The 18,693-nt window shown below is 51.2% G+C and overlaps 1 protein-coding gene across 3 annotated transcripts in view; it reads left to right on the forward strand.

The window, feature by feature from the left end:
• Positions 1-18,693, forward strand: part of MIDN (midnolin) — a 43,349-nt gene that overhangs the window by 14,387 nt on the left and 10,269 nt on the right. For all 3 annotated transcript variants that reach the window (XM_084826236.1, XM_084826235.1, XM_084826234.1), the window contains 5 exons: positions 5-92; positions 805-867; positions 11,031-11,450; positions 12,271-12,403; positions 13,527-13,814. In XM_084826236.1, coding sequence (XP_084682362.1) covers positions 5-92; positions 805-867; positions 11,031-11,450; positions 12,271-12,403; positions 13,527-13,814 — 992 coding nt within the window. The remainder of the gene's footprint in view (positions 1-4; positions 93-804; positions 868-11,030; positions 11,451-12,270; positions 12,404-13,526; positions 13,815-18,693) is intronic.

Below are 18,693 nucleotides of genomic sequence, written 5' to 3' on the forward strand. Positions count from 1 at the left end.
TTAGACGCCTTAGTTCTGGCAAACTGCAAGATCTAGGGGTCAGTGAAGGAAGCAAGTTGACCCTTGTACCTACGGTAGAAGCTGGTTTGATGGTAAATGTCATTTTTCCCCCTTATCTCCCCCACCCCCAGCATGAATACACAAAGTTTTCCAGCTTTTCTCTCTTTCATTGGTTCTCTCTAGCAGAGATTGGATGACTGCCTAGCAAGGGTGTTGTAGAATTGAATTTCCTGCATTGCCAGAGGGTTAGAGTAGTTACCCTTTGCGGTCCCTTCCAATTCTGTGATCTTCACAGGGTTCCCCTGTCCAGTTTATTTTATTTCACTTTCCAGATCTATTAAAAAAAAACCAACAACAACTTTTAAGTAGTCCTGTGAAAGAGCTGGGCCATTTTGGCTCACTTCTGAGATGCTTTTCTTTCTTTTTTAAAGCCTCTTACAATGCAGCCCTAAGAAACCTTACTCAGAAGTAGGCCCCATTGAGTTCAGTGGGAGTGACTCTCGAGTAACTGGAGCAAAATACATAGTCCTCCCCTGCCCCTACATTTTTCCTCTCCACGACCCTGCGAGGTAGCATTAGGTTGAAAGTTGAACTAGCCCTGTGAAATCACAATAGGGTTATTCTTTTCTTCCACTGCTGCCTAAGTAGCATGATTTTTTTTGTTTATTTTGAACACCTTACAGCTTCCCCCCCCCTCTCTTCCTGGTCGCCTAGAGGCGATGCTGACTGCTCCACAGGCGACCAGGCAAAGCAGTGAGCTGAAAAGCCTCATTTTCTCTCCTTTTCCCTTCCCTTCTTCCACAGTCGCAAGCATCCAGGCCAGAACAGTCCGTGATGCAAGCGCTGGAAAGTTTAACAGAAACTCAGGTAAGACTGACGGAGGATGAGCACCTTCTGGGGGCTGGGGGAGGAAGTGAAGCATGTTTCAATAAGTGCAAACTATGTCTTCCAAGAATTTTGCTTTGTCTCGTTCCCCAATTCCCAGAGAGAGGAGGGGGTTTCAGAGAGATCTCTACAACGAAGTCAGGTGAAAGGACTGCAGTTACAGGGCTAGGACTGGTTTTCCTGAATTCTGGATCAGCCTCTCTTAAGAAGAGAGAAAAAAACCAAAATGTACTGCCATAGCAAGATTCTAGTCCATAGGGAGGCCTAAAGAATTGTGTTTTTTTGGGTTGACATGGTGCCTTGTCAAGATTCTAGTCCATAGTGAGGCCTAAGTTCCATTTCTGCTGCAGCACGCTGCATTGGTGGTTCTTGTCTGGTGGCTTCCATCTTTGAAACCCTTTTTGTTAACGGGGGGACCCCAGTGGGGTCTTTGGTGCAGAGAATGTAGCATGGGTCAGGAGACAAGACCTTGATTCTGGTTCTCTTCTGCCCTTGACCTATTGTTGAGGGGTGGGGTGTCAGAGAGCACCCCATCCAATGTGGTTGATGAAGATCCAGACACACACACACCCAAGTTGTTGTGACGGAGGGCGACTTCTGGGTTTTGTAGTCCAACACATCTGGAGGACCGTGAGGCGAATCTCATCTTTCATAGTTGTGTCCATTTTTAGGCTTCCTTAGAGGAGACCCATTGAAACAAATGGGACTTGAGTGAGTGACAACTTCCATTCATTTGCCTGGGTCTACTCTGAGGAGGGCCTTGGCTACAACCCGAGTTCTTTAATTTTTAGGTGGGCCGTGTGTTCTGTATTGACGTATGGATTGCGTTTTGTTCCTTTGATTTCGGTGTGCAATTCTGTTGGCCACAGCCTGGCTCCTGCCAGGTGGGTTGGATGACAATTCCCGTCTTCCCTGGGGAAGATGGGAGTTGTCATGCAAAACATCTGGAAGGCCCAAATTTGGCGGAAAGCTTCTCTAGGTAAATAATCTTGTTTCTTTTTATGCAAGCCTTCCCCGCCCCCCTTTAATCTGTCTCTCCTCACCCCAAACCCCGATGGCAGAGAGTTTCTTTGCTTTTAAGAAAACGGTGAAATCTGCTTTTTAAAAAAAAAATCTGTGTCTGATCCAGTGCAAGAGACGGGAGGGGTGGGTGTGACTTCCTGACCTCTTAGAGCTGAAAACAAAACAAAACTCCAGACAGACTTCGCCCAGCTAGTAGGACGGAGCTGTAAAAAGGAATCCTTTGGCTGCAGTCCTGTACACTCTGCCCTGGGAGTGAGCCTCATGGAACACACTGGGACTTACTTCCAAGTAGACGTGCAGAGGATTGCCGGGTAAATGGCTTAGAGGAGGGAGTCTGCCCTCAGCAACCTCCAACGAAGATGCGAGGGAGCTCTTTGTAATAAACCTGCATGTAAAATCCCCCACGTTGAATTTCTATCGCTCCCTCTGTATATGGCTTTTGAGTTTGGCTGCCCCCACTTCCTGAGCTTCTCTCCCCCACCACCGGCAAAAAAAATTTTTATTAAATGCACAACAGCCATTTAGGTCTTTGGGGCGGTGGGGATGCATTTGACTCTTAAATTCTCTCCAACAAAACTTGGTGTCTGGCTGGGGCAGGGGGGTTGCTTCTCTCCTGTATACCCCCACCTCTCCCACCCACAACCCCAAAGCATTCTCACCCTTTCAGCTTCCCCACTTCCTCTCCTTAACTTTGCCCTTGCCTGCGTCTTCAGGTTTTTTTTGTGTACTCAGCCTCATGCTTGAGTCAGCCTTTGGGTGACATCTTACTTCCTTTCATAATCCAGTGTTTGTGTTGTCGTGTGTCGTCCCACCTGCCCCCCCACACACACACAGTTCTCTACCCCATATATTTATGTCCGTACCACTTTTTGATTCTGGCTAAAGATGCACAGAACCTGGGAACCTAAGGATTGCCGGGGGGGGGGGGCTTTATCACCAGTTTCACCACTTCCTGGGGAGGCGGAATTTGCAAAAACTGGAGCTGGGGAAGCGGAGGGCATTGATTTCGCTTCTCCCCCTCCCAAATCTCCAATGCTTGTCCTCTATATAAAGATAGAGAAGCTGGTTTTGAATTAATTTTCTGCTCTCTCCTCTCTAGCCCTGGCTGCAGAAAAGATACAGCTTGGGGGGCCAGACCTATTGATAGGGAGGAGGAATGAGCAGGGCGGGGATGGGGTGGCAAAGACAGAGGCCCAGCCAGCCATCTGTTTGTGGCGGGGCTGTTTTTGATTAAGTTGCTCCTGCTGCATTCCTTTCTTCCTTTCGAGGGCCTCTGCAACATTTCAGTAGCAGCATCACAGCGGGGTTTTGGGGACGGGGGGGGGGGGATGCTTGCTTGTGGGAAGGGGCAGCTGGATCCTGGGTTTTCAGGGGCCAGGGATCCTAGCCCCCTGGTCAGCTGGAATGTTCTGACTCAGGCACTTAATAATAAATAGAAACTAATCCGTAACAATAGCAATAATCATCCAAATAATCAAGGTAATAGCAATACTGATAATGGTCCAAATAGTCAAAATAATCGCAATAATCATCCAAATCGATCTGCAGTCATAAGATCATAGTGTTTATCAAGCACCTAAGATATACCAGGTGCTGTGCTCTGGTTTCAAGCGGCTGCAGTCCCTCCCCACCAGTATCCCCTTGGGAAGGTGCGAGTCGAGAGGATAGGGGGTGGGGCGGGAAGAGGAAAACAACCCAACTCAGGCACCAGTTGGTGTGTGAGTGGCATAAGTGTAGGTGATATGGGTCAGCCATCCCACAGGACAGCAACAACTCACTGGGTAGACCAGGTGCTTGGCTTGCATTAGGTCCCCGGTTCGATCCCCGGCTTCTCCAAGTAGCGCTAGGAAAGCATCGTTCCTAAAAGTCCAGGAAGTGCTGCCAGTCGATGTCAGCAATATGGCCTGTGGTTCTGATTTGATTCAAGGCAGCTTTCTACGTTCCGATGTAACTTGGCACCCTCAGGATGCGTTTGCTTATTTACTGATTTGATTTGTACCCCGGCGAAGCTGGGATAGGTGATGCATATATACCATTTCAGCACCTAGAATTCTGAACAGTCTCCTGCGAATCTAGCAGTCCCAGCTTGGGCTCAAAAGGCCGGGGTGCAGTGATTTGTGTGTGCATGGGGGGTGTTGCTAAAACCGCACTAGCCACTGCCTTCCTGTTAGGATAGAAAACTGGTTGTGAGGGGTGTGTAGATGTGGCGTGTTTTTTCTCTTCCCTCTTCACCGCCCCTTCCTCCGCACACAATTGTTTGTGGATCAGTTTGCAGGAACCCTCTTTTCTCCCCCCGCCACCCTTTTTTAGTGGAAAGGACGTGCCAGGTCGTGTTAGTGGGGTGTTTTGAGGCGAGGGGGTGGGGGAAAGAGGGGAAGCCACGCCCCTCATTCCTACTACTGTGGGTTCGGAATCTGCCAATGTCTCACCTGCCAGCTGGGCTTTTGGTGACGGCGGCCAAATCCACTTCCTCTGAGCCAATATTCCCCCAACCGGGTGCCCTGTCGGTGCTTTGGACTCTACCCAACCAGGAGAGCCGATGGTTCAGGTGATGGGTCTCGTAATCCAAAACCTCTAGAGGGTACTACCTTGGGGACAGCTGCTGCAGTTTTGGCTGGGGGAGATGTTCTAAAGAGTCTGTCTTCAATTGTCCCTCTGGTTAAATGGGGGGGCGGAGGGGGTCTTCCATTGCGTGTATTAGAGTGGGGGGGGATACATCCCCATTGTATCCAGTTATGGTGATATCCCTGCCAATTTTAATTATTATTTGGTGGGGGCGGTGGGGAAGGTTTATCATGAGATAAGGAAAAGGGCTATTGGGGGGGGGTTGGATAAAAATCATCATCTTTTCAGCTGTGCCTTAGCGACATTGAAAGTAAGGAGGGGATTTACTTCTCCAGGGAGGAGGGGGGGTGAGTTAAACTGGCAAGCTGACACCGTCTCACTGTTCCATCTTGACCTATAGCAGCTTCCCAGAACCCAGTGCCCTCTAGCTGTATGCGACAGTGACTCCCATAGCTGGCTAGGGATACTAGGAGTTGTAGTAGGATCCCCACTGGGGTAAGCTGACCTATAGCCTCCCCTAGATAAAGTTCCTTTACAATTATATCCCCCACCCACCAACCCAGTCTCTCTCCTTTGTTGATTAGGATGGTACAGAGCATGTCTTTGTACTGGGGTGAAGTTTTACTTGGGGGTGGAGGGGGGGACACCAGAGGCAGAATGCATGTGGATTCTTTGATGCATAGGCATTTTTGCTCCCTCTCAGCCCTGAACAGAACACCATCTCTCTGGCCTCTCCACAACTGTGTTGGCTGGGGCGATGGGGTTTGTTGTCCAGCTCACCTCTAAGTCCCCGGCCCCCTGCAGGCATTGCTGGCTTAACTCCCACCATCCCCAGTAGCATGGGTGATAGGGAAGATGGGTGTTGTAGTCCAAAGAATCCAAAGGGCACTACGCTGCCACCCCCCACACTCTAACCAGTGTCCTATCAGAGCTGTGCACAATTTTGAAAGGTTGAGGGGCTCTCTTCCCCACCCCCCAACAACTGCAGTCCCTTGATTTGTCGGTCCACCAGTCTGTTTCCAGGGTGGGACTGGGCACCCTGGTTGACCTGTGATGGGAGGAGGAAACAGAATGGGGGGGGGTTCTTCCCCCCCCCCCAGTATGCCCAGTAGTTGATGCATCGCACCCTGCTCTCTGCATGGACTCCAAGCGCCATCCTCCACGCTGGCTAGGGGTAATGGATGTTGTGTTTGAACACATCTGGAAGCCCCGGGTGGCATGCTGCCGGAGAGTGCTGCAGAGGCACCAGGGCGATGTGTCCTCCGCCCCCCACCCCAGCTCTGCCACCCACCCGCTGCAGCAGGGCGGGAGGCAAGGGTTACTTCGGGCCAAAGCCTGGCATTGCAGAGAGAAGCATTGAGTGTTCTCTGAGTCATCCCTTGTTTCTTGGAACTGGGATTTGCTCTCGGGTTCCATTCAGAGGCGGTCAATTGAATTCTTCTTTTACTCTCCCTCGTCTTCTCCCCCCCCCCCTGCAGTGCCAATTCCCCTGGTTTGGGGTGGGGGGAGAAGAAAGTTGGCAAGATGCCTCCCACCATGGGCACCCTGTGTCTTCTTGGAGGTGGTTGTGTTCACCCCCCAAAACTTATATATTTTCTCTCTCTCCCTCCCCCATCACCCCCCTCTTCTCTGCCACCATTCACTCCCAGATGAGTGTGATTGTGTAAGTGCTTACTCCACCGTAGGCACCTGCCCTGCCACCCTCGGATCCTGTTGTGGTTCCGGAGGCAGCGGGGCTGAATTCCCCCACCCTCACTTTCCTTTGTCGGGCAGGGGTTCGCCCCCTGGACTCATTTCCTTGCACCAGGCTTCAGGGTGATGATGGCTCTGCCTCTGGCCATGTGCAGAGTGCATTCTCCACCCCCCACTTCCCACCCACCTAAACCGCCCTTCCCCAACAAGCTGTGTCAGCCTACAGTTTCCATTGTCTCCAGACGGCATGGCTGGTCAGGTGGAGGGAAAGGAATTCTTTTAATTTATGCTCTCCTTTTCCGCCCCGCACACTTAAGACCCTATTGAAGCTCGCGTTTTTTCTCTCGAAGGGGGCCATTCTTCCCAGCTCCTCAATTGTGTAAATAAAATAAAACGTGAGCAGAAGTGTTATTTTTAGTGCCGCTGGGGGCTCGTGGCACCGAGGGGCCTGTGTTTTTATGACAGCGAGGCGGGGAGACAGAAGCATGGGGCAAACTGTGAGTCAGCCGGGCGGCCGGAGAGATCTCCACCAACTTTAGGATGGCTTCTGACGTCAGAAGAAACTGGAGGAGAGAGGAAGGGAAGGAAGAGAGGGCAGGAAGCTGAGATGAGCAAGTCTTGAGCAGGCACCAGTCTCTTCCGTGCTGGAGGGGCAGAGCAGTGTAGTGGTTAGATTTGAGCCAGCTTGAAATTAAGCCGCCTTTAGCGCTGGTCCATTTCTGATTGAAAGGCGCCCATCCTCGCTTTCTTCCTTGGCCTTCCCAAACAATTCTAAGCCTGTGCAGGGACGCGATCTGGTTCCCCGACGCGGTGGGGAACCGGATCCAGGCCTGAGGCCAGCAGGAGCCGTTGGCAGCTGGGTTTGTTTCTGTAAGGGGGAAAAATGCGTTTGGTCACGGCTCGGCCTCGGACGACCCTGCCCCCTGGCACAAACCTCAGTGGCCAAGTCAACAAAATGAGTGCACGGCTGCTGCTTTCTGCATGGCAGATTCAGGGTTGGCCAGCCGTCTCTCGCTGTTCTGCTGCAATCCATATTGCCTTTGCCAGCAGCCCCTGCCCCGGGGCTTTTGGTGGCTGTGTCTCCGCAGCCCACCCCTGCAAAGCAGGCCCCCACGCTTGGTCCGTTTTACAAACCGGGGATCAGAGAGAGAGGCCGAGAGATTTCAACTTGCCCAGTGCCAAAGGAGCCATCTGCAGATGCACCACTCAAACCCAGGTCCTCCCACACTCCAATGTACCCCTCCCTCTGCTGTGCCATGTTCTGTTAGGGCAGCTTTTTGGCTGCCCGTTCTACAGACGCATTAGCAGAAGCCCGGCAGACTCCAGACACCAGTGGAACCACAGCAAAGAGCAAGGGACCCATTTTGGTCTGGGGGGTGGGCGGGGAGACGCCTTCTCCCCAGTGCCTTCTCTGCATATGGTAATTGCCATCTGCGTGCTGGCTAAGCACTGGGAGAACAAAGGGACCGGCTTCCATTCAGGCTCCCAGAAAAGGGGATTCCGGGGGCGGGGGCGTGCACACACTTGAAAACTATGTGTGGGTGCACATGGGGGTGGAGCGAATCTTCCAGCTGCTCTGTCTCCTTCCAGCAGCCCCTCTCTCTGTCTTTTTTTTTATGGCTCGCTCTGTGCGCCATGGTGATTTGCCTTGGGCGGGTGCCTGGTGGTCTTTTGTTCAGCCGGTGGGGGCGGGCGGTGCATGCGCCGGGAGGGGAGGCTGGGACAGTCCTGACGGGCACGAGGGGTGGGGGTGCAGAGAAGCCTGACGCAGGAGTCCTTTTGTGGACGGGCTGGCATGGAATTTCGTGACTGGCGTGGTGGTGGGGAAAACATTGATTTATCTGCCCCCCCCCCGAGTAGTTACAAGATGAAGCAACTGTCCTCTGGACTTACAGAGGATGGCGTGAACTTGGGCCCCATTCGAGGGTGTCCGAATCGCCTTGCTCACTCCGGCCAGAGGTGTAGCGGTGAGAGCGTTGGACTGGGGAAACCCAGGCTCAAGCCTCCACTTGGCTGTGAAGCTCACGGAGGGGACTTGGGCCAGTTGCTGACTCTCAACCTAGCCTACCTTGCAGCGTTGTTGTGAGGATAACATGGAGAGGGAGATCAAGCTCTCTGTGGAGTATTTTTAGCCCGCTCCTCACCTCAACCAAAAGGCCTCCCGGAGCGACTTGCAATCAGTCAGTAAAACAAGATGGTCCCTGCCCTGCAGGCATAACAGCCTAAGAGGACACAGCACGCGAGGAAAAGGAGACGAGGAGGGCAGAGGGGAAAAAATCCATCTTGCAGCCGGGCTGGTGGATTATCCCTGCCTCCCCATCTCATATAGCTCCATACAACCTGGTTCTGGAACAGACCAAAGGTTCATCTAGCCAGCCGGCTCCATTTTCAGAAGCAAATCAATTTCCTCTTGCTTGATCCGGGTAATATTCAGGGCTACGCTGCTCCCGCCTTTGGAAGTTCCGTTCCTGGTTATCTGTGGCAAAAAGTGTCCTTGCTTCATTGCTATATAATCCTTGATGATTTCACTGAAAGGTCCCAGTTTTTAAAGCAGCGCAAGGTGGAGGCGCGTGCGCGTGCACACTGTTAATCCCCGCAGCAGCGAGTCCATTCGGTTAATCTCCCTGAACAAGCATTACTGCTTCCCCAACATCGCTGCTATGTGGGGTGTTTGACAGGAATTGTGACAGGCCTTTAACCCACAGGGTTGTACGGTTACATTTCAACTTGGGGGCGCAGCGGAGAGGAGGAGGCAGGACAGAACAAGGTGAGGGGGAAAGAGGAAGGGGAAGTTTAGTCCTCAGCAGGTTCAAAACAACACATGCGACTGCTGTGTTTGGGGGTGCGATTATGTGTGTGATTCTAATCCTCCATTGGGTATTCTGAACCCAAAAGAGCAAGCTGGGTCTCTTTCTCTTGCTTTCTTTTTTGAAAAGGTGGTGTCACCTCCGCCCTCCCCGCCTCCAGCACACACACGCCCCTTTTGAAACCTTGCCCAGGAAAGATCTTCACCCCTTCCTGCCCGGTATCCGAAACTCAACATTGCCTCCCTGCCAACCTCTTCCTTCTGTAGCCTCCATCTGGCATGCAGGCCTGGCGGCCTGTGTTTCTGGGGCCACTGTGTTCCCACGGGTTTCTCAGAAACTGACTGCTGGGGGGGAGCTTCCATTTTCTGCAACAATGGGGCAGGAGTGGGGGGTTTTGTGGGGAGGAGAGGTGGGAGAAGGATTCCAGCACGCTCGGGGCATGGAGGACACCTTGTGCTTCTTTTGGGGGTTTTTTGCTGACATTTCTGCAGCGGTATAATGGGGGGGGGCAGTTGCAAAAAACTCCGTGCTTCCTCCTAAACGTTAGTGGCCGACTTTGAAGAAGACACAGCAGCATGGGGGGAGTTGTTGTTGTCTTTTTTGGGAGGGGGGAGACCGATGAACTGAAATAAACCCTTTGCCTAGAATCCTCCAGCATTTCTCACTGTAGCCAAGGCCTTCCCGCGCTCTGTGCATGCTCAGCAGATTCCCTTGATGGTTTTTCCAAATGCCGGGGGATTGCTGCTAGCAATTCTCAAGTATGTCTCTCTCTTTTTTTTTTCCTAATCTCTGCAGGCTGGATTAGCCCCACGGTCCAGAGAACTAGCAACTTAACTTTGTTTTTGTTTCTTCATTCCTGGAAACGGGCTTCACTGAAGCCTGGGTTTTCAGAGTTGCTGTCTCTCCCCTTCTCTCGGATGGCCAAGGGGAGTGAGGCTCGGAAAATAACCCCATTGATTTTATTCTCCCTGCCCCGCCCCCCCCAGCAGTGAGCTCCCTTCCCTATTCAGCTGACAAAGATAACATTTCCAGTTAAGTCTTTGCCTGTATCCTGTTTTTTAATAAAGGCTCCGCCCTAGAAAAGCGAACCCCACCTGGTTAAGCAAATATTTACCACGGTCTTTCCGCCCCCGTCCCTGCAGCCAGTGTGACTCTGAAACCTCTCCACCCCAAACCCTGGCAGATCACTTGGGTGTGGATATTATGGTCTGTCCAAAGGGATCCTCTCTGAGGGCAGGTGGAGATGTTGCACTGGAAAAATGGAAGCCAGCCTGGGTTGACTCTGACCCCTTTGCTGTCTTGTGCCTGCAGTTACCACCTGTCTCTCTCTTCATGTGGCCTGATGGGTAAAAATTCAACAGGCGCTGCTCTTCCTCATGCAGAAGTCAGTAGTGGGAGCTGAGCTGCACCTGTTGAACCACTGCCTTGAACTCTGGCAGGGAGGTGGGTCTGATCTGACTGGCCGCCTTCTAACAAAGGTTGCAGCCACGGCCTGCAGGAAGCTGTGTTCTGAGGTGGCAACCATACTGCCTTCAGAATGACTTGAGGTGACAGAAAATGTGGCCTGCCCACCCCAGAGCCAGAACCTATCAGGAAGCCAGGCCCTTCAACAGCTGCTCTCCCAAGGCGAGATGAGCGTCGGCTCTAGGCGACTAGACACGGATGCTCTCTTTCCTTTTCTGCCTGCCTTTGTATAATTTCACGAATGTTGTGTAGCTACTATATTTCTGCAAAAGGGAGGGGGGAAACAACAGGTGATTGTAAACCATTTGCCAGTTGGGCAGTATACAAATCTTAATAATAATAATAATAATAATAATAGCAGTGAAACCTCTCCATCTCGACCACCAGAGAACTCCAGAGCTGGAGAGATGGCTAAAAATCATTCCCACACACGCTTTCTCGCATTAGCAACCAGAGGCTTAGTTCCATATATTCCTGTGCTTTTCATGGCATCAACCTGTGTCCGCCCCTGGAAGTTTTGAAGCTGCTTCCTAGTCCTGCTGCTTTCGAAATAGCGATAATGTGACAATGGGCTCCTTTCCTCCCTCTCCCCAGGTAAACGACTTCCTGTCTGGAAGGTCTCCGCTGACCCTCGCCCTCCGCGTCGGTGACCACATGATGTTCGTCCAGCTGCAGCTCGCTGCCCAACAGGGCGGCGCTCAGCTCCAGCACCGCCACGTGGTGGCCAGCCGCAGCGAGCAAGCCGGAGGGACGCCAGCAACGCCTCTGGCAGCAGCTGGGCCAGGGGTCTCCAGTTGCCGCCCGCTCCACAGTGGCAGCACGGCCGCCTCCGGGTTCGCCCGGGTCCCCATGGTGCCTGCGTGCCAGTCGAGCCCCCCCGCCTCTCCTGCTCCGGCCACGCCTACGTACTGTAGCCCCGCCCACCCCACGCCTGTCACAGCAGGGATGTTCCGGTCGCACGGGGCCAGCGCGCAAGCCGTGGGCGGCGGTGGCATCGTCTCACCATGTTCAGAGGTCAGTTGTGGGAGGAGATATGACAGGGGCGCTATTGCGTGGAGGAGGGAAAGAGCGCGAAGGGGAGATCTTGAGAGCCGGGACCTCTGTGAAGGCGTTGGCTGCAGATCCAAATGGTCGTGGGAAGGGCTTTTGCTGCTGCCCAGCTACCCTGCGGCAGTCCGCTGTGCAAACCCAAGGCAGGCCCTCTCCGAGGGCGGAATCAGGCAACCACAAACTGTTCATTGAAACAGGGAGGCTGTTTGTGCAGCAGTGTTCTTTTTAGTCATCCCCCCCCCAAATATTCCATGATTTGTGTTGTCTTAAGAAGGACGACTCACTTTTTTCGCCAAAGCAAGTCTCTGGTCCCCAATGGCTGCGAAAGCGTGGGGAGGATCTTTTCAGATCCTCCCCTTAGCTCAGGGTTAGGCAACCTGGGGGTGTCTAGCTGTGTTAGACTCCAACTCCCATCAGTCCAGCCAGCCTTGTCAGTGTTTGAGGATTATGGGGTTTGTAGTCCCCAACAGCCAGAGGGTACAGGGTTGCCTACCTCTGCCTTAATTTCCTCCACCTTAAAATAACTCCCCCTCCTCACCCAACCTCCCAAGGACACTTTTTCCCACCCTGGTTCCAGAGCTTAACTCTGAACCAAGATCATCGTCTCTCCACCTCCGTATTCATTACCTGCAGTATTTTTACCTGGCTCTTCCCTGCCCTCTGGCTTACAGCCTGAAAGACATGACACAAAAGGAAAAGCAAGGGGAAGGGAGGAGGAAAAAAGCACACTGCAGAGGTGCCCTGTCCTGACGCAGCCTTCATGTTCTTCTCCTGCTTTTTCCAGGTGGATTGCACCACTCGGAGTAACAGTTCGCCCAGCAGCAGCCCAGCCCAGCCTCCTCGTACCCGCAAACCCGGCGCTGTGATCGAAAGCTTCGTTAACCACGCCCCTGGGGTCTTCTCGGGAACTTTCTCCGGTAGGCACATGTTGAACTTCTGTCTTGCCACCCCTTTTGTTGTCACCTTCTGCTGGACTGCGTACGTTTGCGTGCAAGCCTGAGGGTTTCATAGCACTCTTTTGTCAGGTGGAACTAAGAACTCTGTGAAACTTTGAAAGCGTGTATATGTCTGTGTACTTGCGCGTGCACGCACGCACACATACCAAATGCATTGAATGCAGAATTTGAGCTAAGTGGATACTAACCTGATTCCTGGTTGATTGAATGCAGTCTTTGAATGCACTGAATGCAGGATTTGATCACTGAAAGGCATTGAATGCAGAATTTAAGCTAAGTGGATACTAACCTGATTCCTGGTTGATTGCATACAGACATTGAATGCAGAATTTGAGCATTGAAATGCATTGAATGCAGAATTTGAGCCAAGTGGATACTAACCTGATTTCTGGTTGATTCCTACAAGACCCTCATGTCTGTATCAAATAAACAACTCCACAAGCAAAGTGAAAAGAACCGCGTCCTCTCTCTTTCACACAACACACAGTGCCCATTACCACAGGATGTTGTGATGGCCACTGACATGTTAAAACGGGCTACCGAAAAAATGCATTTGATTTAAAGGTGCGCGACTTGTAATCCCTTGGTGACTGCTTGCAATTTTAGCCACTGAGCACCACATTCCAGTATATCTGCTGGGAAATGGTGAGTTGAGCTTAGAGGGATTGCCTGCCCAGAATGATAGACAGACAGATTATATTACGATCACAGATCAGCACATCCCTAATATTCCTGAGAGCTGGAAACTTGCCTTTTTAAAAAGGAAAATAAAACTTAGTTTTCATTTTAAGTCAGCGCAGGGCAGTAAGTTCTTGAAGCCTCTCAGCCACCATAAATGAAAGAACAATATTTTTTAAAACAAACATGGTATGGTGTTTTATTAAGAAGTTGAAATAATAGCCATGAGGGCTTGCGATGTTCTTGAAAAAGAAGAAAGTTGGAATAGTAGCCGTGAGGACTAGCAACCTGACTTCCGTGAAGGAAAGAAAAGTTGGAATAGTAGCCATGAGGACTAGCAACTTTAAGGAGAGTGAGTGAGAAATCAAGGATTCTCAGAACTAATGTGTTGCTTTTTGTCTTTCAGGCACTTTACACCCCAACTGCCAAGACAGTAGTGGGCGGCCGCGGCGAGACATTGGCACCATCCTTCAGATCCTCAACGACCTCCTGAGCGCCACCCGGCACTACCAGGGCATGCCGCAGTCGCTGACGCAGCTGCGCTGCCAGACGCAGTGCTCACTGTCGCCCTCACCGCCCCCCTCCCCAGATCTCGCTGGCAACACTACCTCAGAGAAGATGGCTGCTGCCACTAGCCAGCCCTTGCACTTGGGAGCCCAGTGCCCGGGCCAAATAGCGAGCTGCAAACCCACCGGTGAGTCCCAGATCTGCTCCCTGGCTTAGCCCAACTGGGTCTCTGGTCTGTTTGGATTTGAGGACCCAGCAATGGCAGGTGGAAAGTCTTGTGCTATATTATTCCTGTGGAACTCAAACCACCGCCCCTTTTTATTTTTAGAAGGGCATTGTTACCTAAAATTAATGAGTAACTTTAACGGAAGAAAGACCCTACGATACTGGCCGAGCTGGGTAGCTGAAATGCATCCAGTACCAGTCAGATCTAAAACTCAAGTTGTCATTTAACTTTTGGGGGCAAGTGGTTCTGAGTTCTTTCTGCGTGCAGCTTTTCAAGCTTGCTAGAATTTGTCAGTTAACCGTTTTCAATGCCTTCATATAATGTTTTCTATTTTGAGATTTCGGGTGCAATATGGCTGGGGCATGCTGGAAGTTGTAGGACTTTTGTCTGTCTAAGCATGCATAAGATTGCACCCTAAATACTTGAATACATTTATCTGTTGATTTCATTTCTAATCAGCCCAATAACTAACATTGTCTGGACAGATTATAACCCATTAAAACAAAAATGCCATGTCTGAATATAGTATTTCCCAGTGCAGCCCCATGCATGTCTACTGTGAGGTTCTATCGTGTTCAATGGGTCTTGCTCCAAAGTGAGCGTGTACAAGATTATGACCTCAGCGTGCTTTTATTGGGGTGTTTCCCCCCCGGCCCAGTCCCAAAGTTTTCAAGATATTTCTTTGGAACATAAAATGTAACCCTGCAAAAACAGGTCCCTGCTGCAAGAGCTACAGCTTTCTCGTTGGGGGAAGGAGAGCAATGCAGAAGGGACCGAAGTGAGCGCTGTCGCAGCCGGCTAGATGTGGTGCAGGGTGGCCACGTTGCTGCCACCTAGCAGTTCACTTCTAGTTAGATTCCAGCCCACTGGTACTTTTTTATTATTATTATCACCATCTCAAAAGACACAGCGCGCAAGGAAAGCAGGATGAGGAGTGCAGAAGAAAAAAATGAAGCAAATTTCCGCATGGCTGGTGGAATTGCGTTGGTAGCCTCCAGGTCCCATTGTCCATTGCCACTGCCAGGGGCTGATGGGAACTAAAGTTCACAGGAACTTCTATGGGCCCATAAGCCCGGGTAGCGATGTCCCTTGTCTACCCTGCATCACCCACCCACCCCCAAAAAACCCACACTGAGTGTGTCCGTTACCAGTTCCATTATTCTAGACCGGCTCGCTCAACTTGACACCAAACCTGTTTTGGACTACAGAGCCCAGCATTCCTGACTGGGTCTGATGGGAGTTTCAGTTGAAAACCTCTGGAAGGGTCCCAGATTGGAAAAAGCCAATGTAGATTTTGAAAGGCTCACTCCTATGGGTGCTTGGACAGAAAAAAATCCTACATCTCATCGCTCCTTTCGCAATGATCTTGTGAGGTCGCTTAGGTGGACAGAGTGACTCGCCCCAGGGGAGCTACTTGGCTAAGTGGAGATCAGACTTTCCAAACCCAGAGCTGTACCTAGTATGCCACACTGCCTCCCCCCCCCCACCCCCCAGGTTGCTTAGCACCAAGACGCGTGCTCTGTCCTCAAGGTGCTTTTGTGGCAACGCAAAAGAAAGATGGGATGACCCAGAAAAGAGGACACAGTTGATTTTTTTTTTAATCAATAATTTGGAGTGCGGCGGGGAGATGCTTTGAAACATTTCTCCTTTTGTCCATTTGGCCAGATGGTATATCTTCCCGCACGTGTAATCGCTTGGTAACATGCTGCCCCGTCTCTGCCCCAATTAGAAATCCCAGGGAAGGAAGTCCTACTGTTTGACTGGATCCGCTTCAAAGCCAACCCAATCCCATCAGGAAGCCCTCCTTCTGTTTTAGCCCCACGTTGGTAGCCACCTTTGGACCACCAAGCAGTAAACAGGGCTCAGAATGCCAGAAACAGCTGTGTGGTACAGCCCTTCCCAGAGTTGTCTGGATTCACAGTCAATGGGAGGGCGGGTCATGTGTTCGAATACCACCCACTTGCTTAATTCTAGGTCACGGGCAACGCTGGAACACAAGGCATGAAGGGATAGCTTCTTTCTTTGAATATGCTAACGTCTGGCATTCACCCATTGCAAACCTGATGAGATTTTGCAGGGCATCTTGGCCCGTGTCTTTTCATTTTCTGAAGTGTCGTTTGCATATGCAAATGAACTGCCAGTGTCTAGATCTAATGACTGGATTACGATGCGTTTGCTTCCTGCCTTCAAAATCCTCCCATCTTCTTGGAAATGGCTTTTTGGGGCAGGGGGAGAGTCCTTCATTTCATTTTTCTTGAATGGTGTTTGTCATTCCTCATTCCTACCCCATTCTTGTAATAGCTGGTTGTTGTTTTTTTGTAGATTTGCCCAGTAATTCTCAGATTTCTTTTGTCTTTCTGATTCATTTTCCCTGCCAAGGTGTGAAAATGAAAATCCTTTGTGGCTGGGATATATTTCTTGTAGGGGAGGGGCAATAGAGAAAGAATTACATTGGATTTGTTGTCGCCTTCATATTGGGTTGGATCCAGACCTGGTTCTCCATAGAGTAGGACCACAGAAATCAATGGGGCTTGACTAACTTAAGTCCCACTGGTTTCCAGTGGTCTCCTCTTAAGTAGGATGAAGTGTAGATCCAACCCATTCCCAATGACATCCAAATAGTGAATGGGCCGGTTGAAATTTATGTATTTATTATGTATTATTAGCATGTATATCCCACTTTGATTGCTAAAATGCCTCCCAGGCGGCGAAATCGGTTTCCAGTTTTCACCGTTCTTTAAAAAGTGGCTAATGCGGGGCCCTCCATTTGCCTCAGCAAAAGTGGCAGGTCCCTTCCCTAAGTTGCTTACAATTTAGGTGTTGACAGTGTGGAAAGGCAGCAGAGGGAAGGAGAAGCAGAAGTGATGTCTTGAGGGCTTTAAGGTGTGTGATCCTCTATGCATTTACCTGGGAGTAAGTCCTGTTTAAACACAGTTGGGCTTATGTCTGAGTAGACACAGAGAGAGGGGAGGGGAGGATGGAACTGAATGGTTTTGTAAAAGAACATCTGGATTCTTTTGACTTCCCCAACCTGCCCCCTCCAAATGTGTCGGACTGCAATTTCCATCCTCCCCAGCCAGAGTCCCTGCTTTGCATGCAGAAGGGTCACATTCGATCCCTGGCATCTCCAATTAAAAATGAGGATTGGGGAAAACCCTTCTCCGCATAAGATCCCAAAGAGACCCTCATGGCTGGCCCCTGGGGGATTTGAACCCAGTTCCCACTCGCTCCATGCTCTAACCACTATGCCACACACTCTCTGGGTGTTCAGCCCGACACTCATTGTAGTCCTATATTGGGTTGCATCCTTGCTTGTTTTACCCACCCAATGTTATGGGATTTATCCACTCTTCCCAGCATCGTTCCACTGTAACGCTACTTATCGCTTTAGCGCTCCTGCGTCTCTTTGGCGACGTTGTGAGGAAGCCGTGGGCCCCAGTCCGAAAATAGAACAGAGTTGGCGGGGGCGAGGGACGGAGCGGGGCGGTCTCTGCAAAGCAACATGGCTTTTGCTTCTCTTCTCTTCTCCCCGCCCCCACTCCTCTTCTCCATTTCTGGCTCAAATGGAAAATCGGAATCTCTTCTCTCTTTCCCACCCACGTCTCCCCTGTCACCGCCACCCACCCACCCCAGCTATGCAAAAAAGCGGCGGACGTCTCTCTGTCCAGGAGCCTGTTTTTTGCTGACATTGGTTCATGGGGGAGGGGGACCCATTGTAGGCCTCTTCCTCCCCCCCACCTCGCCAAAGCCTCTTTGTTAGGTTATTCACCCTGCAGTTTGCAGCTGGGTTCAGAGCATCAGGTTGTCAGCTGTGGCTTAAGTGGGTGATAAGAGGGGTGCATAACCCTTCCCCGGCCAATGCCTGCCTGCCAGCCACTCCACCCCCCACCCACACGCCCCCATCTCCTCCCCCTCACACACACACACCTCTACCCTCCCACCCGCATTTATCCCCCAGCTGGCTGGGCTCTGTGACCAGAAGCAAGACCCAGGGGATTTGGGGGGGGGGGGGCATGCTGGTGGCTGATGGAAGGGAAAGGGTTCTGCCTCCCCTTTCCCACTTGCTTTTCCTCTTTGGGACTCTCCTCCTGCCCCAAAGTTCTGTTCACCTAATTCGTGGCATTGTGCTGTCCCATCGCATCTGGCAGGGCCTAGCAACCCACCCACTCCAGTTGAACCTAATGAAGGCCTGGATTTCGGGGGGGGGGGGCACCCATTTCCCTGAGGTGCTGGCTTTCTGCGTGGAGGGATTTACTTATTCCCGTTGACAGGAGTGTTCACTCACCTGGCAACCTTATCCCTCGGGCTGATTTCCCATATGCAAGGATGTATTTATTCTTCTCTAGAGAAGCGTTTAGTCACCTGACTTCCTTACATCTGAGCTGCTGCTTTTCTGTATGCCGGGATTTACTTAATTCTGTCTAGAGGAGCGTTCAGTTACCTGGCATCCTTATACCTTAGGTGCTGCTTTTCTTTATACAGGGATGTATTTATTTTTGTCTAGAGAAGCCTTCAGTCACCTGGCATTGTTATCCCTGAGGTGCTACTTCTCTGTACACAGGGATGTATTTCTTTCTGTCTAGAGGAGCATTCAGTCACCTGGCATCCTTATCCCTGAGGTGCTGTTTTTCTGTATGCGGGAATTTATTCATTTCTGTCTAGAGGAGCGTTGAGTTGCCCACTGTCCGAAATGACACTTGTGTCGTGTCCACTCCATGTCTTGGCAGAGAGAATTATTTTGGCTGTCCCTTCTCCACAGCCACAACTGACCCATATTCTAAGACCTAGAATATGCCACTGGCCCCATTTTGTTCCCCCCAGCCACCAATGGAGGGCAAGT

The sequence above is a fragment of the Heloderma suspectum genome, chromosome Z, assembly GCF_057233095.1.
Source record: "Heloderma suspectum isolate Gila_16-S chromosome Z, 16-S_ref, whole genome shotgun sequence".
Lineage (NCBI taxonomy): Eukaryota > Metazoa > Chordata > Lepidosauria > Squamata > Helodermatidae > Heloderma > Heloderma suspectum.